Raw genomic sequence first — 27,305 nt, forward strand, 5'->3', positions numbered from 1 at the left:
ATAAAACCATTTTCAGAGACCATTTTAATCTAATTCCTCTCTCTCTTTGTACCCCCCACCATATTCCTCGTCAACCCTGCCACATGTCTTTCTTTTTGCAGATCCTGAGATTTCTATCATGCCCGAGTCGCTTAAGGTGTTAAGAGCAGCCCACGCTCGAAGAAGAAGTGAAATAGAGAGAGAGGATAGTGAGGACTCTGAGACCCTCTGCAACTCTTCCAACTCTCAAAGGCTTTCGAGAACATATTCTGCCTCCTCAAGAGGCCTACCTGCTACCCCAAAAAAAGTAAATCATCACACCAGTGAGTCAGCCGGTCACTATGCCACCAATCTGGCTGAGTCAGTCCTGCAGGATGCTTTTATTCATTTGTCACAAGACGAACCTTCTTTTGTCACAGAGGCAGCGGTGAGTGTGTCCACCACCTCACAGCACTCAAGTGAAGTAAGCCACTCCAGTGAAGAGCCACTGAGGGCTCGAGCCTGCTCTTTTGAACTTCCTAAAATCGTGATTGTCCAGAGTCCTGACAACAGTGAGGAGCTAACAGAGTGGCCAGAAACTCAGTTACATGGAACATCAGAGCATGATAGAGTAAACAATGCCAAAATGAAGCATGGAAGTCACCCCAAGCACAACTCAGCAATTGGACATGCCACAAAGCCAGTAGAAATAGCTTTGGCATGTGCTGCGAGTGTCATTGGTACCATTACCACCCCTCAGGTCACAGAACAACTCACACTGGAGTCAGGAGAAGATGATGAATGTGAGAATGAAGAAGAAGAGAGTGAGACCGAAAAAGGAGAGTATTTGTTTTCCTCTGCAGTGTGTGGAATGTCTCAGGTTGTTGGTGCCATAGCCGCAGTAGATCTTGCAGATGACTCTGGGGATAATGACGACTCGACAGACATGTACTCTGCCTCTATGGGACTTCTGTCAGTTGCCCAAGCTTCAACTGCAGTTCCTCTCCACTGTAGTATTGCAGAGGGTACCAGTGTTGAGGCCTTCAGAGCCAATGTTGCTAAAGGTCTCCTCAGGGAAGCTTCAGCTGTACTCACCCACAGACAAAGTTACTCAAGTGTTGCAAACTTCCTTGAGACCACACATAACAAAATAGTGGATGGCATCACAAATTCAAGAAGGCTCTATCAGGAGCAACAGGATCTTGATCATTTTACCCAGGACATATCAGATAATATCTTTCAGTATGTTCTTGAGAAGGCTGAGAAGAGAAAAGAGCTTGAGGGTCCAGGAAAAGATGCCCCAAACATTGAAGGTTTCCTCTTGGATTGTGTGGATAATTTGCTCTTTGATGTCTTATGTGTAACATCAATGAAAATCAATGACATTTCAAAATATAGCCAGGCTTATAATCATGGGGAAAGGCAAAGCAGTGTGGAGACTTTGTCTGCACTCATAGGGAAGAGAGAGAGAGAGCAGAAGTATGTACAGGATGAGAGAGAAAATGAGCTAAAACAGAAAGAACCTTACAGACTTACTCTGAACAGAGTGACTGCACCTCTGGTCAAAGAGCAATTTGACCTGCAAGGGCAGCTGGGCAAGACTGACAAGAACACAGACTCTGTGCTCCCTTCAGCTGAAAGCTCACCACTTCACATTACACGAGGGAGGGCAGGAGGAGAGAGTGAGACCAGGCAGCAGTCTTTATCATCCTCTTCAGGAGCACTTGTGTCACTTAAAATGGATTCACGTGAGTCCAAAACTCCTGTCACATGCTTCGCTGAAGACTTGGCGGCCACAGTGGTCTCCATGGCTACAGAGCTGGCAGCAATATGCCTGGAGAACTCGAGTGGAAAGCAGCCATGGTTCTGCGCTTTAAAGGGTGGATTGGAAGGCCATGAGGGACTGCTTTTGCCCTGCCGCACAGCTGCAGCCCTCCGCCGGAAAGAGGCACAAAATGGCACCGCAGTCACCAAGAAACACAGACCTCCACGTCTCAGTGAAATCAAACGTAAAACCGAAGAACAGCCTGAACTCATGGAGCGCCTGGTCAACCGCGTCGTGGACGAAACAGTCAATCTAGACGAACCTACCACCTCTGATCCATTTGCACTCTTTGCATCAGAGGTAACAGCCAGGATAATGAACTGTCCAGAACTGAGTGTGGTTGACACTTCCAAATCTGGACAGTCATCTCGCAGCCGCCTACAGTGTGAAAGGTGGAGCAGCAGGGGCAAAGCATCAAGCTATGAGAGCATTCCAGAGGAGGATGCAGATCCCTCTCGAACTTCAAAAACTTTGGGACCAGGAAACCGCCTTGGGAATAATTTAAGCAGAGGTAGCTCTATCTCCAAGCAGTCCAGTTGTGAGAGCATTACGGATGAGTTCTCTCAGTTTATGTTTAACCAGATGGAGACAGAAGGTCGAGAGTTTGACCTTCTACTGGACTACTATGCTGGGAAAAATGCCAGCAACATCCTTGCAGCAGCTGTTCAGCAAGCTGCCAGTAAAAAAAATGGACACCTCAATGTGCGCACATCATCTTGTCTCTCTAAGCAGTCCAGCACTGAGAGTATCACTGAGGAGTTTTATCGCTTCATGCTGAGAGACATGGACAAAGAGAACATGGACTACAGTCTGACCAAGACCAAAGAGTGGAGTAATAGCCTATTACCCCCGTCTCCCAGAACCCCATTTTGTTTCCGTCAGTCTTCTGTTCCTGACAGGAGATCCTCAGATTCCAGACTAAGTGTAAATTCACCCATCAAGGCCAATTCATTTGATGGTTTTGCACGAAATGTACACAGGGACTCGCTCAACATCTATCCAACCAACTCTGTGTCATCAACGGGACTCTGCAAGTCAGATTCATGCTTGTATAAGCGTGGCCAAACTGACCAAATCACAGACATGCTAATTCATGAAACCTGGGCCAGCTCTATCGAGTCTCTAATGCGCAAGAATAAGATCATTGCGGAGCCCTCAGAGGACAGTATTGAGCTCGATTCAGCAGACCCACAACCACATGTTCAGCTCTTTGCTAACCGTCTAGCGGCAGACATCGTAGAGAGTGGCAAATCCCTGCTTGGAGGCCAGAAGGATGCCGTTGTGGCTGCTTGTAAGCCACAGGTTCCAGTTGGAGAAAGGAGACATGGCTTTAAACATTCTCGTCGTGAAAATAGTGGAAACCGGCCAAGTATAGAGCATCAAGAAAATAGTGGTAGCTCTCACAGTTCGTCCTGTGTGAGGCAAGCATGGCATGGACAGAGGGAGGTACCCTTGATCCACATTGAACCAGATCAAAGAGAAGAGGCCTCAGAAGACAGGGGGAGGATTGAGCTCCACCACACAGAAGCACCCCATCAGATCCAGCCACAAAGTGGCAAAGAGAATGAAACAGCAAACAAAAACAGGTAAGTCTACATAAAAGCACCCACAACCTTTCTTCTTTCAGAGGTGAAGCTTTAATTCTTATAACTGCTCACAGCAAAATGTGTGTAAGAGTAAATTTGGGGGGGGGGGGGACAAGAGAAAGAATGCACAAATGTTAAAGGTGTCATGGATTGCATTTTATTTTTTAATTGTATTCTACCCTGATTTTACCATGCCAGTGGGTGGGCCTAAGAGAGAATGATGAAGTAGGCATTGGTTTGTGTCTGTCAAGGCAATCTTGTGCTGATGTATTAACCTTAATTACATAATGAAGAAAAGGAAGTACAAAATGAGTAGTTTTGGCAGCTTGGTTTCAATAAAAGCTGTTTTGTGGACTAACAAGCATGTTTCGAAACAGTGTTTTTCTAAAGTACAGTGACCTCTTCTAGATCATGGAGAATTCTCAATTCATGGCTTCTTTTTCAGATGTTTTCAGCAGATTAACACAGATAAAACATTTTTCTTCATGTACTGTCACACATGGTGTTTATATTTCCAAATAGCAGATCTCTGTAAAGTGGTTCTCCACTGGAACAACAATTTTTACCGACAATTTTCTACACTGCTAAAAAATAAATAAATAAATTGGAAATATAGGTTTATATACCTTTTACCTATGTTCCCTTGATTTTTACTTTTCTTGACCCAGGCTCTGGGCAGCGAAAGACACTTTGGGGCAAAGTTAGCAAATTTAATAATAAAGAGCATTTTTACATAGAAAAGATCATCAGCTGCTGCCTCAGGATCAGTCATCAAGTAGAATTACTGGCTCATTGTGACACTGCAGGTTTGCCATGTGTCGTCTTTACCCCCTAAACAGTGACAAAGACAGGACCTACTCAGTGGCCACAGCGCCCTCTGCAGGTGTGGAGGTGGAGCGACGCTCTCTCAGTGTTAGCAGTGAGGAAAGTGGCTCAGGCAGCTGGGCCCAAATTGTCCCTGAAGATGACCCCCAGGAGGAGACCACCAGTAGCTTTATCCAGCTAAGCGAGGGGTCAGTCTTCCGGTAGACCATCATGCCTTGCTGGACAGTGTGGCTTCTCCATTTGGCTTTCCATTAAGCTACATGTGCTAGATGCAATTCTTGACAGTGCTGGGCATGTCCAGAGCGCAGTGTAGCACCCATTTGCGAGCCTGCTTCTCTCATCTTTACAGTAGTATTGATTCAATTAGATCTCTGATGAGAGCTAAGTGTTAAAGCACTTACTTTGCCCTCACTGTATAACTAATATAACAGATTTGACATATCTTAATTTAAATTAATGTGATGTGGCTTGTGTGATTAGTCATCAGCCAGACACTCACATAATGATGTTATCTTTAAGTCTGTAGCTGTTGCCCTTAATTCCTGTTGAGCACTCAAATGCACAGACATAATGATACAGAATGAGATTTGATGGCTTGACGAGACATGCACATACAGTATTGTAATAAATATAATAACATTTCCTACTAGATGTTGCTGTCATTTCTGTTATGCAAAACTTTTTGAGTTCAGTTAGTTTTAGAAAATAATAATAATTCATTACATTTATATAGCGCTTTTCTAGGCACTCAAAGCGCTTTACATAGTCAGGAGGTATCTCCTCATCCACCACCAGTGAATATCCTGGTGTTGTAATTTATAGTTTATACCAGATTATCAGTAGTTCTCTGCTTACACCAAGGAACATAAAGACTTGATTCATTTTAACGTAATTATTTACATAGTGGCAAGAAAATTAATGAAAGATATCTAACAGAACAAAAGGGTGCAAATTTAGGTGATTTAGATTTAGCTTACATGAAGCTGTCAGCTTTGTTCATTTGGATTGTTTTCTTAACCATCTTTAGAAGTCCTGATTGTGTTATGTAGTAATTTAAAAAAATATATGAATTGTTTAATTAACCGGAATCAAATCCTTTGCTAATACATTATAATCAAGTGTTATGTGTTGTTTTTCCACAAAATATAATGTCGCTTTGTAGAAGATAATGTCATTAAGAACTTATTACAATAGTGGAAGCAAAGTTGAGGACATAGAAAAAACAAACTAATAGCAATATTGGGAATAAAGCATGCCAGTAAATGATTTATTTGAAACCTTTTTTATTGGAGAAGTAAAAAAAATAAAAAATAAAGAAACATCTGACATATGTCAATAAATAATTATTAATAGTTATTTTCAGTATATGGGGAAAATGGCAATATCTACTTAAAGGGTTAGTTCGCCCAATTTGCAAAATTATGTCATTAATAACTCCCCCTCATGTTGTTCTAAACTCGTGAGACCTCCGTTTATCTTTGGAACACAGTTTAAGATATTTTAGATTTAGTTCGAGAGCTTACTGTCCCTCCATTGAAAGTGTGTGTACGGTATACTGTCCATGTCCAGAAAGGTAAGAAAAATATCATCAAAGTAGTCCATGTGACATCAGAGGGTCAGTTAGAATTTTTTGAAACATCGAAAATACATTTTGGTCCAAAAATAGCAAAAACTACGACTTTATTCAGCATTGTCTTCTCTTCCGTGTCTGTTGTGAGAGAGAGTTCAAAACAAAGCAGTTTGTCATATCCGGTTCGCGAACGAATCATTCGATGTAACCGGATCTTTTTGAACCAGTTCACCAAATCGAACTGAATCGTTTTAAACGGTTCACGTCTCCAATACGCATTAATCTGCTTATTAAACTTAAGCTGTTAACTTTTTCAATGTGGCTGACACTCCCTCTGAGTTAAAACAAACCAATATCCCAGAGTAATTCATTTACTCAAACAGTACACTGACTGAACTGCTGTGAAGAGAGAATTGGACATGAACACCGAGCCGAACCAGATAATGAGCGAAAGATTGCCTCATTCATGAGTCAAGAACAGTTTCTGTCGTACGTGTCTGATTCGTGAACCGAGTAGCTGATGATACTGCGCATGTGTGATTCAGCGTGAAGCAGACTGACAGACAGAGCGTCTGAACTGAACTGATTCTTTTCGTGATTGATTCTGAACTGATTCTGTGCTAATGTTATGAGCCCAGGTAAACCGAAGGCTTGAATCAAGGGCAATCATCGCAAATGACGCCATTACGTCGAGCGCAAAAGAACCGGTGAACCATTTTCTTCAACCGGTTTATTGAATTGAACTGTCCGAAAGAACTACTGGTGATCCGAAAACCGATGCAACCGGTTCTTGACTCGTGAACGAGTCATTATCTGGCTCGGCTCGGTGTTCATCTTCAGTTCTCTCTTCACAGCAGTTCAGTCAGTGTACTGTTTGAGTAAATGAATTACTCTGGGATATTGGTTTGTTTGAACTCCGAGGGAGTGTCAGCCACATTAAAAAAGTTATCAGCTTAAGTAATTTGTGGATTAATGCGTATTGGAGACACAAACCCTTTAAAACGATTCAGTTCGATTTGGTGAACTGGTTCAAAAAGATCCGGTTACATCGAATGATTCGTTCGCGAAACGGATATGACAAACTGCTTTGTTTTGAACTCTCTCTCACAACAGACACGGAAGAGAAGACAATGCTGAATAAAGTCATAGTTTTTGCTATTTTTGGACCAAAATGTATTTTCGATGCTTCAAAAAATTCTAACTGACCCTCTGATGTCACATGGACTACTTTGATGATGTTTTTCTGACATTTCTGGACATGGACAGTATACCATACACACACAGTTTCGATGGAGGGACTAAGAGCTCTCGGACTAAATCTAAAATATCTTAAACTGTGTTCCCAAGATGAACCGAGGTCTTACGGGTTTGGAACGACATGAGGGTGAGTCATTAATGACATAATTTTCATTTTTGGGTGAACTATCCCTTTAAGTAAGAAAAGCAATCAATTTAAACCAGGGTTACTGTGGTTAACTAAAAAATATTTTTGTTACTTGACATTAAATAAGCATTAACTGAAATAAAATAAAATATACAAAAAAAAAAAAGCTTTAGTAGTTGCCAAGGCAGCAGTTCTCGTTTTCATTTAGTTTAACTTGATGTACTTACTCAAATTAAAGTGAAATGCATTTGAATAAAAACTATGTAAACGCATAAAAATGACAAAAACACAATGAAATAACAAAAAATTTCATTAAAAAACTACAATTAAAACAAAAGCAAGATTTAAGCTTATAATGAAGCTATATAGAACTATAGTTATTATATTTTTTATTATTCAAACTGTGGGTTTTTATATTTTATGCTATGTGTTAAGGTATATAAGATAGAGACATGAAAATGTTCTGCATAACAGGAATGACCCATTTGTTTTCACATCTGACTATTTCCTTCCATACACACACACACACACACACACACATATATAAACACACCCTAAGCCAGTGCCTGAGTTAGTGTAACTCTCAGAAGTGAGAGCGATTCCATTTGTGAGTCTAGTCCAGCACAGCTGAGTGAGTAAACCACTCTGACAACATGACTGGAGTCTGGAGCAGAGCTTTCGTCTAAAGACACAGCAGCCAGTGCTTAAAGTCCTGACAGGATGTGCTCCACACTGACAGGCAGGTGCCATATGTCACATCCTGTTGACTCTAGAATGAAAAGGATGTATTGGGTGTGCAAGTCCCTCTTGCTGATTGAATCATGCCCAGCCTGCCACACTCACCAACGCTTCCTAACCTGCGCCAACTCAATGCCATCCTCACTTACCCGAGTCTGGGTATCCGGCCATTCGCCTCCATCTGGCTTTAACCCCCACTTCATTTGTGTTTCTGCCCTGTCAGGGGGAAAGCTTACTCTCTGCTCTCCCAGCTGCTTGTTCTCCCAGCTGTTGCTGGTATAGGCACAGGTGTCTCACGTTCATAGTCATCAGCTGGCATTGACTTGCCAGTGATGTCCATGCTAATGAATCTCATGCTAATGTTCACGTCTACTCGCTCCACTCCAAGATCTGCTAATGTCCACGGCTTAGTGATCATCGCTGAGAAAATTAGTAGCTTCTGCATTGTTCGCAGCCTTAAAGGTCCAACAAGAGGAAACATAGAAAGAGAAAGAGCACCAGTCAAAATTTGGAACACTTTTTAATGTTGCTGAAAGAAGCCAAGGCTGCATTTATTTGATCAATAAAAACAGTAATATTGTGGAATATTATTATAATAATAATAAAAATATTTGAATATATTTTAAAAATGTATTATTTCCTGTGATGCACTGCTGAATTTTCAGCATCATTACTCCAGTCTTCAGTGTCACATGATCCTTCAGACATCACTCTAATATGCTGATTTAATGCTCAAGAAACGTTTCTGATTATTATCAATGTTAAATCCATTCAAAAGTTTGAGGTAAGCAAGAAAGAAATTAATACTCTTATATAGCAAAGATGCATTAAATTGATATGTCCTTTTGAACTTTCATTAAAGAATACTAATTTTGAATGTGTGTGTGTGTGTGTGTGTGTGTGTGTGTGTGTGTGTGTGTGTGTGTGTGTGGTTGTGTGTGGTTGTGTGTGTGTGTGTGATTTCGAGAAAGAATTTACCCATTTAATCCCAATTTTTTCACAGACATGAAAATATCCAAATGATGTGTCATAAGAAACCATTTGAAATAATAATTATTATATATGTATAATTATTTTTAGTTTTTTTTTAAAGTGTGTGGAAAATTGTGTTTCATGGTAATTCACAATTGTGGCCGGTGGGATGGTGGGTATACTGACTTAACACATCTCTGGAGTCACAAAAAAATAGTTATATATCCTAGCCCAGCTAATTTAAACAGTTTTATCACATTCTAGGGTTACTATTATGCATGAAAAAACGTATATAACAAAGACAAAGAATACAACCATCAGCGTATATCAAAATTGTTACTTAATTTTAAAATCTATCATCAAATTGTTATATTAGTGCTACCAGTATTACAACATCAGTACTGTAACTTATTTGTAACATTTGAACTCTTAATTTAGTGCAATATTTTTTCATTGCAACATTTTAGTGCAACCTTCACCAACAACTGCAACTGGATTTATATTGTATACCTAAATCCACTGTTATACCACCGGCCACTATTGTGACTATCCACATGTTTACTCATTCTGTGACCACACTCAACAAAACTGAATTATTGTGAAAGAATATATTAATACTAGACACCTTAAAGATAATGTGGACAAAAAATATTTGTCATATCTTTATGTTAACATACTTTACTAGCCTTTCGTTTTGGAGCTTATTATGGTACAAACCGGATTTTAACTGCTCTGGTCATGTGACAGTTTGCATTAATCATGTGACTGCACATATTTAATTGAGACCTTTTTTTTCCATATTTGCAGGAATGCACTAAAACATCAGTCAGTAAGGTTTTTAGAGCTTTATGAATGAAAACCTTTTTTACAGTCACTATTGTGACCGGTGGGATTTTAAACTGTTTTCAACATTGATATAAATTAGCATTATTAATACATTATTAATGTTTGGTTTATTAGGATTGGACAATATTTGGCTGAGATACAACTACCGTATTTTCCGGACTATAAGTCGCACTTTTTTTCATAGTTTGGCTGGTCCTGCGACTTAAAGTCAGGTGCGACTTATTTATCAAAATGAATTTGACATGAACCGAGAGAAATTAACCAAGAGAAATGAACCAATAGAAAACATAACCGTCTGCAGCCGCTAGAGGGCGCTCTATACTGCTCAGTGCTCCTGTAGTCTACACTGAAGACATAGAGCGCCCTCTCCCAGCTGTAGACTGTAATGTTTTCTCTTGGTTCTAAATAAATGTGACTTATAGTCCAGTGAGACTTATATATGTTTTTTTCCCTCATCATGACGTATTTTTGGACTGATGCAACTTATACTCAGGTGCGACTTATAGTCCGAAAAATACGGTATTTGAAAACCTGGAATCTGAGGGTAAAAAAAAAAAAAACTAATATTCTGAAAATCACGTTTAAAGTTGTCCAAATGAAGTTCTTAGCAATGCATATTACTAATCAAAAAATAAGTTTGAATATATTTATAGTAGAACATTTACAACATATCTTCACAGATCATGATCTTTGCTTAATATCCTAATGATTTTTGGCATCAAAAAATGCATTTTTACATTATTGACACACTGTTTTCCTAATGAATGTTGTTCAGTTGCTTTGACGCAATGCATATTGTTTAAAGCGCTATATAAATAAAGGTGACTTGACTTGACTCGATAAAAGAAAAATCTATAATTTTGACCCATACAATTTATTTTTGGCTATTGCTGCAAATAATATCCCAGCGCCTTAAGACTGCTTTTGTGCTCCATGGTCATATATTAGAATGATTTCTGAAGGACACTGAACACTGGAGTAATGATGCTGAAAATTCAACTTTGCCATTGCAAGAATAACATTTAAAATATATTCAAATAGAAAACAGCTTGTTTTTATCAAATCAGTGCAACTATGATGAGCATAAAAAAGCATTCAAAAACATTAAAAAGTCATAATTATTCCAAACCTTTGACTGGTATTGTACTGGTACACATTTAGCTTTTTATGTGCATATCTGTGTGTTTCAGAAATGGGAACAGCAGTGCTTCTAGTCTGGGATTGGCAGACCTGGAGGGCTTTCTAGACTACTCCATCTCCAGCAACCTAATCAGGTATCCAACAGCAGCACGCTAACTGCGGCACACTTTGAGAAACTTGCTAAGAGCAGCATAGCTAATAGCTGTTAAGCACTCATCCATATCCCAAATCCTTACGTCTGCAGCTCCCCTCCTAAGGTTATGGCCACAGTTAGAGGACAAGAAATTTGGGTCAAACTTGGATCACATTCTGTCATACTAGAGCGATAGCTTCTTCTACAAGTATGTAAATGTGCTCAGTTTGACGTGTCTGGGAACCGTCTCAAACATGGGCAGTTGTAATGTGCTTTTGTCGCCAAAAGCCTTCAGTCATTTACTATTTTGAGCTCTTATTAGATGAGTGGACCCTGAAAGGCTCCATGAGGCGACTGGAACAAGGCCAGCATTGCTCTGTACAGCATGATAATGATAGTGTGTCTGTTTGCAGCGAGGACAGAGAGAGGAAGGCGTCACACTGTCAGGATCAGACGGACGGTGAGTGACACGTCCTCTTACAACCCTCTGCATGCACACGTACACATTTGAATGCAAGATCATTCATGGCTGGAACTTCACAACTGTGTTTGGAGTTGAAAGGAAATCACTGCTCTTCACACTTCTGCGCTAATGTATTCAGTTGGCATTTCTCATTTTCTGTCAGTCTGATCTTTTATATAAATGCTACATGTTCTTCTCGAGAGTGAACTTCATGTTATTTCTCTGTGAATGAGGATTTTTAGATTTTTAAGGGGCACCAGAGGCTCACGTGGTGCCCTCGATGAGATACTTTTTCAACTTTAGTTGTTCTTAATGCAAATGTGAGATAGGATAGACCTTGATTTTGGGAGTTACTGAATGTAATTATTCAAATGCACTAGGCTTTCTAGAGTTAACATATTGGACTGTAAATTGCAATAGACTGCGAGATTAGTCAAAATAAAACCAACATCATGCAAAGGCTGTGAATGAATTCAATCAATATATGTGCTACTGTTCCTTTACACATGAGCAGGTCGTGATCTGCAGGTGTTTGCTGCATCTCAGAGTGCCTCGGTTCACAGTAAATGCTGCTCCACATGAACCCATCTCTGCATCCGCTCTGAGTTTGGGTCATTTAACGTGTCTTTGGGAACACAACATGTGCCAACCATCTTCCCATGCTTGAGAAACACTTGAGCAGTTGTCAACAAAGAGAAGCTTTTAAAACTCCCTGCAGTTATCTGCCAAATCAAAAGCTTGAATGTTTGATATTTGAAAATGAAGAAAGGGCCATAAATATTAGCATTGTAATTGTACACTGTGAACAAACAAACAAACAAAAAATGATTATTATTGTTTTCCTTAAATACTTTTTAATGACAATCAAATAGTAAGAGTAATTTGATTAATTGTATAATATTAATAATTAATGTTGATGTCATGTTATGTGCTCCTACAAACAAGGAGGGTGTTTTAATAGCTCTTTAAATAGCTATTTTTATCAGACAACTTGCAGTTCTATTTTTCCGCCCAAGTCGTGCAGCCTTACATTGCAGGGTTTGAAAAATCAAAGGGCTATAATGTTGAAACTTTTCACAGATGAACGGATCTCATTTCCATAAAGATCCATAAAATGTAGTGTATGGATCCATAAAGACTGAACATCACCGAGCTGAATTTAAAAAGATTGGTTTGTAGGGAAAAGCCTTTTATTTAAAAGTCAAATTGTAAAATGCACAAAAGAGTAAGGTCAGAATTGTTTTATTTGTTATGTATTGGGGAACTAATATTACTTTCTAACCTGTTTTATTAACATTATTTATAATGGTCTAAGAATAGACCACTGGAAAACCCACATAAGTCAACCTCTGATCTAAATAGCCTAATAGTGGATTGTCTCCTACCGGTGTGCTATAAATTATAACGGGAGTAATATATATCCTCTTTTTTTGATCATCTCAGTTTCTACTGCTCTGTTTCTTAGGCTGTGCCTAAAATTGTGCGCCGCAGGTCTTTGAGCACTCAGGATTTGGAAAAAGCAAAGCAATAGACTCACTGCACATATTCTTTGTTTGATTTTCTAAGTGCCAGAAATGAAACTTACCTCACACATACAAATGGCTTAAAATAGTATTTCCTTAAGATTGCCAGCACAAATGTGGTACTGTACAGCCCTGTTGTGATTCATTTGATCTTGCTCGTGGCCTTTATGCATTTCCCCCTCTGTGGTTTATTTGAGTGGCCTTTAATCTTTGACCTCTCTATCTGAGTAACATCTACAGTACATGTGCTCTCGTCTCGAGTCAGCATACAGTCTTACTGCAGCAGCACTGCTTGCCCTCTGCCCCTCATCGCTCAGTGAGCTTCTAGTCTTTGGCAGACGGACAGACGTTCTTGAGTCGAGAAAGAGAGACTGACTTTTGTATTGCCAGCACAAACTCACACCTCACAAATGACTCATTCACATGCAGGAGAACAAAAGAGACGCTAAGACACAGGAGCTGACAGGCAAAGCATCATCCTGCTGGTAGAGGGATGGAGGGATGAGGAAAGGGTGTTAGAATGGGAAGATGTGAGATAGTGCAAGAAAACAGAGGACAGAATCGTTTAGGAACAGGTCTTTATGTTTTGATGATAGAGATATCATGATGAAATAAATATTACTAAAGTGAATAAAAAAGAAAGAACAGCTTGAATTGCGTTTAAAGAGATAAGCTAAAACCAAGAAAAATGTTCGAGCTCGAGAAAAGTGGGAGGGAGAATAAAAAACAGTTGGCATTAGCGGTGAGAATGTTTAAGCCCCACTTCAGCTCTTCATCATTCACACTGATCCACTTTCATACAGAACAGTGGATCTTAAAGAAAAGTCCTCAAGCTTGCCCTAAAATTTGCCTTTTGACTTTATAATTTGAATTTGAAATGCATAAGGACTAGGGGTGTAATTTCATTACAACATGATCTGACATCAGTTCTATTAGCCATTGATACTATTGTATAATTGCCAATACTTACCGTGAAACATACCATAATTTTATTAAATTCAGGGTCTACAATCAAGACGTTATGTACATTATGATATTATGTGCTTAACTAAAATAAAACCATTACAAAATTGTAATTTTGTTCAAATGAATGTTGACTGTAATAAAATGAAATACTAAAACTAGTATTTTGTCACTTTTATTATTATTTTTTTTTTGTGTGTGTTTTTATTTTTTATCATTTTTATTTTTGTTAGTTTTAAAGATGGCGATGAACTAAAAAAAAATACAAATTAATAAAAACAATATAGACATGTTTAAAAGACATTTAAAACAAAATTAATAAAACGAGCAAATCTTAAAATAAACATGAAAAAATATAAAAAATGAAAACTATAGCAAACTGTTAATAAAAACTATAATAATAATATCTCAATGATTCTAAAATACTAATATGTTGCTATTTTACAATGCAAGTTACATTTAACTCATTAGTGCACCATAATGTAACATTATAGTTTAAATAAACTCTCAGAAAATAGCAAATCATTTATCATAATTGTGATTTTTTTTATATATAATATATAAAATGCTTGCAAAATATTAGATCTACAGAAATCTAAAGAGTAGCATGCACAGAAGTGGCTGAAAGTGAGCGGTCTGGTTTTGTCTCACAGAAGTGACGTCGGGTCTGTCCACAGCGGGCAGCAGCTGTCAGCGCGAGCTCCTGGTGCTGAACTTTGACGTGGATTCGGAGTGTGTGGATGGAGAGCTGAGAGCGGCGCTGCAGTGGATCGCTGCGTCTGAGCTCGGCGTGCCGGCGCTCTACTTCAGAAAGACTCAGGAGCACAATCTCGCTAAGGTGAGGACAAACGGAGGTCATGCATTGGTCAGAATAACTAGCCAGGTCCAAGCACAGCGCTTCTCATTCATAAAGTTCTCTAGGCTCTCCATGGTTAAATATTTATGATTATAATGTGATTTTAGTGAGAGCTAGCAATAAGAGTTTAATAATCTGATCTGTGGTTAACTGAGTAAACACTGCTTACATTTTACAATATTTATCCTTTCCTGCAGAATCAAAACAGAAAATTCTAACAACAAGATGAATAAATAAAACCATGTAATCCATCTGGGCATTATTCTCATGTTACTGATGAAAACATACAACATGAATGCAGTAAGGTCATGTGACTACAATGTGGCATTATACAATTTTTAAACATTTTAACAGTGCACAAAGTACACTGTTTTTAGAGAAAGCTGGATGAAGTGTCGAGTGTATGGAGGCTGTGTTTTGAGCCCTGCAAAGGAATGAGCCCTTCGTCACTGCGCCTTTCAGCAAAGCTCCAGGGGTGTAGAGCTGTGCCGTTTGTAGTCCTAAAACCTGAAAAACAATTAGCATGGGTCCTCTCTGGAATTTCGAATGGGTTTTTAGTATAGTTTTCGATATGTGAGTAAAATAAGGTTTGTGGTTAACATCAGTTGAGGAGACTTTCACATTTTGTTCAACAACACAGTCATACCTCAAGCATGCATTTTGAAACGATAGTTGATGCTGTTTTTATCATTCATTGCTCATATATACAGTATATATATTAAATTCAGGTTTATAAAATCGAGCACCTAGATATGTGCAAACATACAGTATGTATGTAAACAAATTGCTTATGAGATGTTGTCACTACAGCTGCTCGAGTGTGGAGAAAATGGTGCACAATGCACAGCATATGGAAATATGCTAATTCATGACAGTCATGGGCGGGGCCTGAGCAATCTAAGTGGCTACATAATTGAGACTGTTTAGATTTTTGGGGGTAAAAAAAAAAAAAAAAGAAGAAGTAAATGGATTTTTCTCATTGTAAGTTGGTTGTTTCCACACACTGCAAAGGCACATTTATATGAAAAAGTGAATTTTGCAATCGATGTCCACCTTAAAATTATTGTTGGTGTAATGGTCAGGTGTCTCTATATTTTTGTCCATATAGTGTATTTTTCCTTTGTTTGTTCTGTATGGCTTTGGCAATTATATATAGTTGTTACATGCATATGCATAAATATGCATGTATGTTACTGCTAACATGTATGCTCCATAACAAAACAATACTTATACTTTAACTAAAATAAAGTCAAAGATAAAATCGAATTCAAAATATCAAGAAAACTAAAACAGCACTGGTATAACTGCAGTGACTGTTGATAAAGATGCTCATGGCTGGTGAAGAACTGAACAGCGTGTGTTTGTTTCTCAGCTCCACAGAGTGGTGCAGTTGGCAGGTCAGAAGGCTTGGCGTGTCGGTGACTTGTTCAGCGCTGTGGCTCAGTTCTGTCAGCTCCACCAGGACCTGGAGCACAGAGGACGACCCGTGCCCAGTCTGTTCGACTGGATACTGAAGACCAAGCGCTAGAGCGCCACCCATCGATGGACCAGGAGCTGGAGATGCCACATATCTGTCCTGAGCTAGCACACGTATATAGTCTGTGAAAACACCAAACACCAATCCCATTTGAGCTGCAAATAGACCCTCACATAACCAACCAGTTTATTGACTATTAGATCCCACAGACTCATCCACAGCCACCGCCATGACTGTACATCAGCACGTTTTTCTAGAGCTCAGCTGTGAAACGCTTGTTTATCACAGGATAGCAAGGTTTACAAGACACCCGCACGCATTAACGGCTCCTGATCCCAAGATCCTTAGCATGTGGCTTCCTTAGTTCCCAACTTGCCCTCTCTGACCACCAGCACATCCACATTTGGTATCCTTAAAATTCACAGCTGAGCTTTCATAAAACTTTATTCCTATACCTCCATCTCTGTCACACGTGTATATGTCTTTGCTAGTTCACAGGAATTATGGGATTTATTGTAGGAAGAAATGCCTTGTCCATAACTTTGTGCTAGAGATGCACATTCGCATAGATAGTGATTTAAGGAAATTTCCCTTTAAATTACGCATGTTCCTGTCTTTACGCGCACGCAACGTTAGATCCACCGGTCACCAGCTAGCGCTGGTTAGAGGAACATGCTTTAAACCGACCAAACAGCCTTGACGTTTTTTAGCTTGCGGATTTTTACTGTACAACAAACCCGTTTCGAATGCGCAACATGACTTTTTATCAAGAATAGTGGACATGCGAGCTCTGGTGTAGGGATTTAAAGATATGTAAATGTTTGTATCTAAAGTCAAATATAGTGAGATCCCATTCCAAACACAGTTTGTTGTTTTAAGTCTACACTGGCGAACACGTTCGGTCATTTTATTGTACCTCTGAGACTGAATTCTATGTTTAGTTTTGTGTGACTACTGTTATTTAAGAGAGTTTATTTTGGCTAGATGTAAATAGTTTAGACTGTGAGCTACTGTACCTTTCGGCTGCAAATGGAAATTTCAGTTTTTGTGTTTTATGATCGCAAAGACATGCACACAGACAGGATCACAGAACTAAAAGTCTCACCAGACTACTGTAAAAGTTCCAATATAAGAGTATAGAGTATGTAAAGTACAAGTACAGTTTTGTCACGTAAAAGTTGACGTGTAAATGTGAAATCTGGTGGCGTTATGGTTTTCTCCACATAGTAACATAATAGTAATGTGTTTTAATATCAGCGTTGAAGGCACACAACTGTATCCAGTCTGTCTCGGTATACCTGAATGTATTTATCTTTTCAAAATAAAATTTGCGCACGGTGAGTTTGATGTCAACAGCCTTTATTTGAACGATTTCAAAGTGTTTGAATAAATTTGATTATATACACATTCAGGCAGCTGTTAAAGGAATAGTGTACCCAAAAATAAGTAAAGTGACGTGACATTCAGCCAAGTATGGTGACCCATACTCAGAATTCGTGCTCTGCATTTAACCCATCCAAAGTGCACACACACACAGCAGTGAACTCACACACTGTGAACACACACCCAGAGCAGTGGGCAGCCATTTATGCTGCGGCGCCCGAGGAGCAGTTGGGGGTTCGATGCCTTGCTCAAGGGCACCTAAGTCGTGGTATTGAGGGTTGAGAGAGCACTGTACATGCACTCCCCCCACCCACAATTCCTGCCGGCCAGAGACTCGAACTCACAACCCTTCGATTGACAGTCCGACTCTCTAACCATTAGGCCACGACGTTAGATGAGTTTGAAGTGATGGTTTAAAGTTAAAACACATTAATGATGGATTTGTTTCTTACAAACACACAGCTCTTCACTTAATTAATGTATCAGAGTCTTGTGAGTTATTGTGACATTTTTATGGACTCTCATTCTGACGGCACCCATTCACTGCAGAGCATCCATTGGTGAGCAAGTGATGGAATGCAACATTTCTCCAAATCTGTCCTTATGAAGAAACAAACTCATCTATATCTTGGATGTCCTCAGGGTGAGTTAATGTTTAGCAAATTTTCATATTTGGGTGAACTATTCTTTTAACCTAAAAAGGAGATTTTCCAGGATAAATACACTAGAAAATTGTGCTTTAATACAGTAAGCCTTAATATTGAATAATTGACCAAGTTTGTACAAGTAAAAAAAAAAAAAAAAGACAAAAATGCACTTAAATTGAAAGACTTAGAGCAACAGTTCTCCCATTGACTTCCATAAAATATTGTAATTTTTGGTTTATTTTTATATGAATCAAAATCACTTCTTGTGATAACTGACAGCATGAGTTAAACTTGTATTTGACCTGTATCAGAATATTCTTTAAGGGGGAAACTTAACAGCAAACAATGTTGGGAACACTTTACTTGAAGCCCTTTTCTATAATGCATTATAAAAGTATTTTAATGCATTAATTACAATACACTGGATGATCTCATGAATAATCACAGGTATAATAAATTATAGTACTTATCTATTTATCACTACACCTATAAAAATAATTATGCATTAAAATATGACAAACGACCAATTTTAGACTCTGACAATATTATAATGCATTTAATAATGCATTAAATTTACTTACAGTCATTCACGAAAGATATAATGCATCACAACATGTATTATGAATACCCTTATAATGCATAAGGCTTCAAGTAAAGGGTCACCACAATGTCCTCCACACTTCCTTGTTCTCTGTGAATTGAAATACTATGGCAGTGAAACAAGATGACACACAATAACTTAATCAAAAGTGGTGCAGGAGTTCAGGCCGCTCTTTCAGTGCCAGATCCTGCAGGTGTTGTCTTTACTGCCTGCAGAAAGATTGACAACAAGGCATGAAATTACTGAAGAATGATTACTTCTGTGGATTATTGAGTGTTACGCAGGTGGGTGTAATTGCCTGTAATGATGGTGTCTCCCTCGTAGTTGAAAGCGCAGGAGAAGATCTCATCAGAGTGTCCCTCCAGCACCTGCAAACACACTCCTGTGTTCACACACCACACATGAGCCGTCTTATCCACACTCGCCGTCAAAACACGGCTCCCCTGCGGATTAAAACACACCTAGGGCGAGAAAGTGAAAAGCAAATGATATTTCTGCCTTTTGTCATGGTAATGTGTTGGGACGGCGATACATCATATTCTATCATGAAACAATTACTTTTTGTGGTGCATATGGGACATCCTACTTCAACACGCAGGAGAAAAACGGGAGAAAGACAGCTGAACTGAATTTGACCCCTGTTGGTGTGACAGGCGTTTTATTATAGCGCTGAAGAACCGAGTGTGCATGTGCGTATTTGAGTTATCACATTCATACAGGAAATGGAAATATTCTGATGATGATGGTCGGGAGGGGGATGGAAAAGAAAGGAGAGGGTATTAAGGCAAGATGCTTTAAGGATAGGACTGAGAAAAGAAGAGATGAAAAGCGCAGTCAGAATGCAAACGGATGTATGAATATGCAGAGATGATGACGAATGACAGGAAGGATGCTGGGATGGAGGCAAGAGGCCAGAACAGGTGGATATAAACAGGAAGGGACCTAGACAGGGAATGGTAAGAAAGAGACTTAGACGAAGAGATATGAGAGGATTATTGAAGCTGGAGTGACAGGCCGAGGATGGAGAGATGATGTGATTTCTTACCTTCGATATCTCTCCTTTATGGCCCTCTAATTGACACAAACATTGGAAGGTTTCTGCGCTGAACACTCTTGATGTACCTGCGCACAAAAACCCATGATCAGACTCGAGTATAGATCGATCTCACAAAAACATGTGAGACTGGATGTGAGTGGGGTAAGATGTGCCACTTTGTGTTTCGAGTTGTCATGAAATCTTGTACAGAGCCCCGCACGTGACATGGGAGAAAAAATATATATAATATGGCCACGGATTAAGAATTTGTTCCCACGACTGGTTTACTTGTGGCTATTACATTTGTTCCCTCACAGAAACAGTCAAATTTGGCCACGACTTAATCTAAACTAAATCTAAGGCACTGATTAGTAAATCATGGCCATGAATTCACAAGGAGTGGGAACATGTTATTTTCGTTCCAGCATGTCATGTGCAGAACTCTGTGATTTTGTGAATGCATGTTAAAGACCCCACAGTGATACATGTTTCATTTATATTAACAAAAATGACCTTGTTATTTTTAATCAAAATATCACAAGTAAATCTTCTGGTGAAAACAAAAGACTTCTCTTTCCAATCATTTAGTCCAATTAAACCAGCCCCTCCGCAATCAACTGCAACTAAATCCAATCAACAACCAACGAATGTCACCATGTCCCCACTCTAATTTCCCTTTCTTTTTTAATAATCCATTACACTCGGATCAACGTCACAATAAAAAGATCTGTCATGACTTTAAGCTGTCCTCCAGGCAAAGAGAAATGTAAAACTAATATTTCTAATTATATTTCAGAATGTCTGCTATCATCTTTAATCATAAGGGTAAACTGTCATATTAGTTTCATTATATGGTAATAGAATTATATAGTAATGCATGAAAACAAAAAATAATAAATAGAAAATATATAAAATACAACAATAAAAATAAAAAGGCCTTATTTTTTCCTATCCTAACAAACAACAATGCATCAATGGAAAGCTTATTTATTCAATTGACAAAATTGAGTCTTATGACTGGTTTTGTGGTCCAGGGTCACATATATGATAGATATTGTGAGTCTGAATCAGATGTCTCACCATCAGCAGAGGCCGTAGCGATCAGCTGACCAGTGTAGTTAAAACACACATCCAACACTTCATCATTATGACCCAAGAGGGAAGCAAGACACTGACCACTGTCTGCAGCCCACACCTACACACACAAACACACACCTGTTATATAACACTGAATGCAACAGGTTAGGAAAAAAACTTAACATTTAAGGGGTCACATCATGAAAAATAGATTTGTTCTTCATCTTTGTCGTGTACCATGTAAACAGTTTCAGAACTTGCAAAAACGTATTGTTCCAGATAGCTTGCTACATAAATATATAAATATAAACTTATAACCAAATTAATTTGATTCAGCATCTTGCTATAACACTGCTTCTAATGCAACTGACAAACAAACTAAATTTGGATGCAAAATTATTATAAATGGACCTCAGAGGGGAAATCATAATTTAAGAGGCTCTTTTACAAGACAGAATGAGAATTACAGAGTGAAGAGAGACAGAAACCTTGCAGGTTTTATCCAGAGAGGCCGTGACGATGAGGGAACAGTCCCAGTTGAACTGAACACAACTGATTTCTCCTCGGTGACCTGTGAGAACGTGAACTTTGCTACAAGAGACAGACAAAGTACACACTGCCATTAGGCTGTGTGGAACGTCAAGTCACATTTATCCAGGGCTTCTAATTTGCACAAATTAAGGACTTAAAAGGTCTTAAATCAGAGCAGGAAAGTTGTGGTATTAAATATATTTTTCTCTAATCAACCTTAAATTAAGATATATATTTACTTCAAACTGAAATTGAATCAAATTCAAATTGAAGATAGTTGACTTGCTTTCGGAGAAATTCCATACAATTAAGTGAGTTTATGCTATAAACAAAAACAAATATCTCTCATGAGGTATGAAACAAGACTTTGTATCTTGCTATTTTGCTTCTCAGTGTATCTTAATTTAAGAAACTTTAAGCATTTGCGCTGGACAACAAGACAAAAATACAGAGGAAGAACAGCATTTTGACGTGTGTGTGTGTGATCAGAAGGTATGGTAAAATGTGTTTCCATATTCTAGTAAAGTTTTGTATGTGTGTGTGTGTGTGTGTGTGTGTGTGTGTGAGTGTGTGTGTGTGTGTGTGTGTGTGTGTGTGTGTGTGTGTGTGTGTGTGTGTGTGTGTGTGTGTGTGTTTGTGTGTGTGATTTTAATGAATTAAAGAGTAACTGAGATCTTTTCAAAACCTGTATTTTCAAACTGTTGCTTATAAAACTCATTTTGAGCTCCCTAGACAATTATATTTAGAGAACATATTAATGTATTCAAGTTGGTGCCCAATCTTTCTTTAATTTGTCTTAAAAAAGCCTTAAATTAAGTTTAATAAAACCCTGGTAATAGTAAAGCTCTTTTCATAAAACACATCATTTCAAATGAAAATATAAAAGAATGATACGACTGATTTAGATCTTCCTGTTTTCTCTTTACAGTGTTGGTATCAATCAGAGCTCAAGGAAATTAAGAGATTTAAAAATTGGCTGTTGTGGTATTGTAGTGAAAAGGAAGTTAAAACATGAACTTTAATGTATACACCAACCTGCCAGAAGAAACATCCCACAGAATGGCAGTGTGGTCAAACGACCCCGTCACCAAATGATCGCCCATTGTGTTAAAGGAGAGAGAGATGATCTCGGCGAAGTGACCCTGAGAAAGTGTTGAACAGAGAAACACTGTGAGTGGAGAGAGGACGCTTTAATAGAAAGGCAGCCTTTTTCACTTCATATTCCCCAATTCATCAGTAAGAACTCACTGAGCTATTTATAATTTAGATTCATAGAGAAATAATTAGAGAGTTGAGAGGGGTAATTACACAGTACACACGCACACACACACACACACACACACATACTGCTCAGGGTGTCTACAGATATGAACAAGTTAAATTTAAGACTTTTTAAGATCTTTTAATACCACCTTATGTGAAATTTAAGATCTAAACTGTGACGGAAATACACATTATATTACAAACATATTTGAAATATTTAATGTGTTTACTGTAAATATCATCGCTGTCAAAAATGCTACTTGTTATGGTATATGTGAACTTTTCATATCAGCAGACAATATCCCACACAAATCATCCCTATAAAACACAGCATCACCAAGATTTTTGGGGTGACTGTAGAATTTCTTTTTTTTTAGATAGTGTGACTAAAATATTTAAGACCCACTGACTCCAGTAATTGAATTGAATCAATGCAAGTTTCTCACATCTATACCGCTCCGGTTCAGACGGTGTCACATGACACATCCATTTGTATTCGGCACACTGCTATTCCACTATAAAAAAGTGGAATTCTTGAATTATCCTGTAAATGGTCGTAATGACAGATTTGATGCCAAATCTATTATTAAACACATGCATGGATGAATTTTCACTGATCACTGGAGAGAAATCATTAAAAATCCTGTAGGGGATGAGCACACGAGGGGGAAATGATGAAGCAGGATGATGAACAATAATGCAGAGAAACCACAGGGTGAGACGTACTGCCAATGTGGACACCTCTTTCCCACTCTCAACATCCCATAATTTAGCCGTGGTGTCCATGCTGCCTGTAGCAACCAGGGTACTCTGAGGGTTGAAGGCCAAGCAGACCTAATAGTAGGCACACACAGAAAACAGAGACAGTATTTGAGATTAATCAACCAAATTCCAAAAGCACAATATAAATGCACAGGGTTCTGTCCCATTTGGCATCCTAATTCAAACCGCTAGACATAATTTGTACAACATACTTAATTTGGCGCCCCTTAAGAGATAGGACCCTAAGTTTGTATATATGTAGCCTAATGAGTTGAATGGCTTTGCTCACCAACCATTTCTTTTTCAGTTAAACAAATGTGTTCTTAGCAATCACACTCTCATTGGCCTTGAAAGTGGATTGGATCTCATTTTGGTCCACTTTAGTTACGGTCTCAGATAACTTTCCATTTACACTATTGTCTTTTGAAATCCGATTTACGCCCCCTAAGTTGTGTTTTAAAAGTCCTGTCCTACTGTACTTCTTTTTAAAATACTACAAACAAATAAACACATTCAAACAAACAAAGAATCAAACACATGGATTAATGGATTACTATTCAAATCAAGCATGCATTATTGCTCCTGAGGGACAGCATTTCAGTCCTAGATGTCTTAATGGTATAGTTCTCCCAGATATGACCATTCAGTCATAATTTACTCACTCGTATCATTTTAAACTCTTACGACTTTCTTTTTCTTTTGTGGAACTTAAAAGGAGATATTTTGGTAACCAAAGAGGTTCAGTTCCCATTGACATCCATTGAATGGACAGAAAATACAACAGAAGTCAATGGGAACCGAAACTTGGTATTTGTCTGCATACAAATTCATTGTATGCAGACAAATTTTCGCTGTATTCCTGACATTCCCAACCTTTCATTTCGCTGTATTCCTGACATTCCCAACCTTTTTGTTTTCCTTTCTTATGCAGAACACAAGTTTTGCAGAATGTCCTGGCAAATATAAAGTGAATTGGGACTGGGCTATCGAGCTTCAAAAAGGGCAACAAACATAAAAGCATATTACTCATGCTATATTTCTAGTCTTTCACAGCCTTTGTGGGAGGAACAGACTGAAAATTAAATGGCTTAAATCACATACACTTAAACATATCAAGACACACTGTGCCATGCTTGAAGTCAATGACGTCAATTGGTCTGAGTGTGTCTCATGACAAGAAATATCTCCTGAAAAAGAAAAGTCATACCGGTCTGAATAACATGAGGGTGAGTAAATGAGGACTGAATTATCATTTTGGGGCGAACTGTTCTTTAAACTGCTGAGACTAAGAGTGAATGAAGGGAGGAAAAAGTGAGAATGCAAACGTACGATTTCTGCTGTGTGCCCTCTAAATGTGTAGAAACACTTTCCTGTTTCAGCACTCCACAATTTGCAGGTCTTGTCAAAGGAGCCAGTGGCAACCTTGTCTCTGAGAGCGAGCGAGAAAAAAGGACAAGGGCTCCTGTTATGACTCAAAGTGACAAATGGTCCCATTGTAATAACAACTCCAGTTACCCTGCAGTGCCCTAACCCTGCAGAAAGAGACAGATAGGTGATGGAAAGGGCTTTAAAAAAAAAAAAACGGGTGAAGGGTAAGCCATTCTAAATGATTCAGGGCATGAGTGATAAAATGCACAAGAGCCCTGCTGTTACCCGTAAGGGTTGTTGAAAGCGATGGCGTACACGACGTTCCTGTGGCCCTCCAAAGTGTGCAGCTCCTCTCCGGATGCGGTGTCCCATATTTTACAAGTCCTGTCATAGCTTCCGGTTATAAAACTGCAAACAGACGGAAAGTAAAGGAGAGAGGCAGAGGGAGGGGGAGCAGGCATGTGAGCACAGCTGATAAACTCACCTCGATCCTGATTTATTGAAGGCTACATTCGTCAGGGGCAAGATGTGAGCCTGGAGTGCCTGTAGAGGAAGACAGAGAAGACGAATTCTCCGAGGGGGGATGCACTTAACCACATTCATTCATTTCAGATCTATAAGCATGACTGTGTGATTTCCATACATAATTACTATGCACAAAAACTGCAGTTTACCCTCTGCTGCCACCTAGTGGGTAATATCGATATAAGAGTTGTTGATCAGAGTAAATGGCTTTAAAAAAGCATTTCATTCGACTATTTAGTGTATATATAATCGTGGTGGTAATAAACGAAAGCAGCAGAATCTAAGTTTGGACAAAATCATGATGTAGTGTTCAATAATTTTATATCATGGATTCTTCACAAGTCCTTTTAAATAGTCGTGCTGTGTAACAAATGAATTAATAAAAGTACAAATGTCATGTCTCTAAATTATAAGAGGGAATATAAAAAGTACATGTATAATAAATATAAAATGCTGTTTAAAGGAATAGTTCACCCCCAAAAAAATTTTTTACTAAGATGAGTTTTTTAATCGGAACAGACTTTGAAATTAATCTTTTTGTCACTTGCTCACCAGTGGATGCTCTGCAGTGAATGGGTACCGCCAGAATGAGAGTCCAAACTGTTGATAAAAACTTCACAATAATCCGCAAGTAATCCACACCACTCCATGTGTGCATGTTTTCACTAGTAAAGTGTGCTGTATCTGAGTACATTTCTCTCCTCATTCAGACGAGACAACTTTTTTACTAGAGAAAGGGATAGAGGACTAGTTTGAAATTAATATTTCTAAAGTATGGATTGGTTTCTTACAAACATGCAGCTTTTCTCTTCACGAGACATTAACTGATGGACTGGAGTGCTGTGGATTACTTGTGGATTATTGTGAAGTTTTTATCAGCTGTTTGGAATCTCATTCTGACGGCACCCATTCACTACAGAGCATCCATTAATGAGCAAGTGATGAAACTGGTCTGTATTTACCCTGAAAAGGTAGAACTTGTGGTCGTCCTTTTGGCTGACTTTCTCTTGTAGCTTGCCGATCAGGACTTTGAGCTGCTCAGCGCAGGATGAGCTGATGAGAGGTTCAGCTGCTCTGATGTCTGACACTAACTCAGTCACATCAGTCCTAGAGAAAGGAAGTGTTTGTCACATAAAGGGGTAGTCAGTTAATCAGTGTTAATCAGTCAGTAACGTTAGTTCAGTGAGTGAGCTAGTTTGCCAGTCATACTCTGGAGTCAAGTTCAACAGATCGATGGATTTCGTCCTTAGCTGCCCCCCTTTCTCATAGTCCAGGAATATTCCTGAGCAACAACAAAACAGGCTTTATTTTGCAAATGCGAATCAAATCGTTTGCAGGAACTCAGCAAACCTTTACTAGGTAAATGGTGTGTTAAATATTTATGTTACCTGGTGGGTAGTATCGTATGTGCAGCCGTTTCAGTCTCATCACGCCAAAGAAGACTGTGTCAACAAAAAGCGTTACCAAGGTGACCAGACGCGTGGTGCGTACCGCGCACGCGCACGTTCTGCGTGTTTTTTTTTATTTATTTATTTTTTATTTTGTTTTATTTTAATTATTTATTTCCCCTCAACATAAAGTTTTAGCGCAGTGGTTAATTGTGAATTCGCTCGTTTTCTTAACTAACATACGAATTCATACGAAATCACCACCTCATAAAACAGTTACATTTTTTTTCATATTATTATTATTATTATTATTATTATTAAATAGTCATAGAAACCTAAACACTGATTGGTAAATGAAAAATGAAAACATTGTTTCTGCCTATAAATGCCTTTTATTATTATTATTATTATTATTATTATTATTATTATTATTACTTAGTCTTAACATTCACTAGTCAAGTCAAG

At 38.6% G+C, this 27,305-nt stretch overlaps 2 protein-coding genes across 4 annotated transcripts in view; one reads left to right on the forward strand and one right to left on the reverse strand.

Annotated features, from left to right (window-relative positions):
- LOC132155844 (A-kinase anchor protein SPHKAP-like) overlaps positions 1-17,600 on the forward strand; it is a 94,496-nt gene extending 76,896 nt beyond the window's left edge. For 2 of the 3 annotated variants that reach the window (XM_059564575.1, XM_059564577.1), the window contains exons 7-11: positions 102-3,369; positions 10,895-10,978; positions 11,391-11,437; positions 14,580-14,764; positions 16,155-17,600. In XM_059564575.1, coding sequence (XP_059420558.1) covers positions 102-3,369; positions 10,895-10,978; positions 11,391-11,437; positions 14,580-14,764; positions 16,155-16,310 — 3,740 coding nt within the window. In that variant the 3' untranslated portion in view covers positions 16,311-17,600. The remainder of the gene's footprint in view (positions 1-101; positions 3,370-10,894; positions 10,979-11,390; positions 11,438-14,579; positions 14,765-16,154) is intronic. The other variant, XM_059564576.1, reaches the window with a different exon arrangement.
- A 439-nt stretch (positions 17,601-18,039) lies between these two features.
- Positions 18,040-26,924, reverse strand: LOC132155845 (dynein assembly factor with WDR repeat domains 1-like). Its single transcript, XM_059564578.1, has 13 exons — positions 26,841-26,924; positions 26,662-26,734; positions 26,415-26,559; positions 25,412-25,470; positions 25,213-25,335; positions 24,889-24,988; positions 23,524-23,631; positions 22,570-22,676; positions 21,492-21,594; positions 21,007-21,121; positions 19,936-20,012; positions 19,189-19,351; positions 18,040-19,099 (listed from the first exon to the last, which is right to left on the reverse strand). Exons 1-13 carry the CDS (start codon positions 26,878-26,880, stop codon positions 19,065-19,067), a joined length of 1,248 nt encoding a protein of 415 aa, XP_059420561.1. The 5' UTR covers positions 26,881-26,924; the 3' UTR covers positions 18,040-19,064.
- Positions 26,925-27,305: the final 381 nt, after the last annotated feature.

This window comes from Carassius carassius, chromosome 13 (assembly GCF_963082965.1).
Source record: "Carassius carassius chromosome 13, fCarCar2.1, whole genome shotgun sequence".
Taxonomy (NCBI): domain Eukaryota; kingdom Metazoa; phylum Chordata; class Actinopteri; order Cypriniformes; family Cyprinidae; genus Carassius; species Carassius carassius.

What these genes read in the sequence shown, in the direction of transcription:
- LOC132155845 (XM_059564578.1), bottom strand. Translation starts at nt 26,880, where the DNA reads ATGAGACTGAAACGGCTGCACATACGATACTACCCACCAG. An exon ending in GAGGGCACACAGCAGAAATC is followed by an intron (nt 23,632 to 24,888) that starts GTACGTTTGCAT and finishes GCCTACTATTAG; the next exon opens with GTCTGCTTGGCCTTCAACCC. An exon ending in ATAAAGGAGAGATATCGAAG is followed by an intron (nt 19,352 to 19,935) that starts GTAAGAAATCAC and finishes TTCTCGCCCTAG; the next exon opens with GTGTGTTTTAATCCGCAGGG.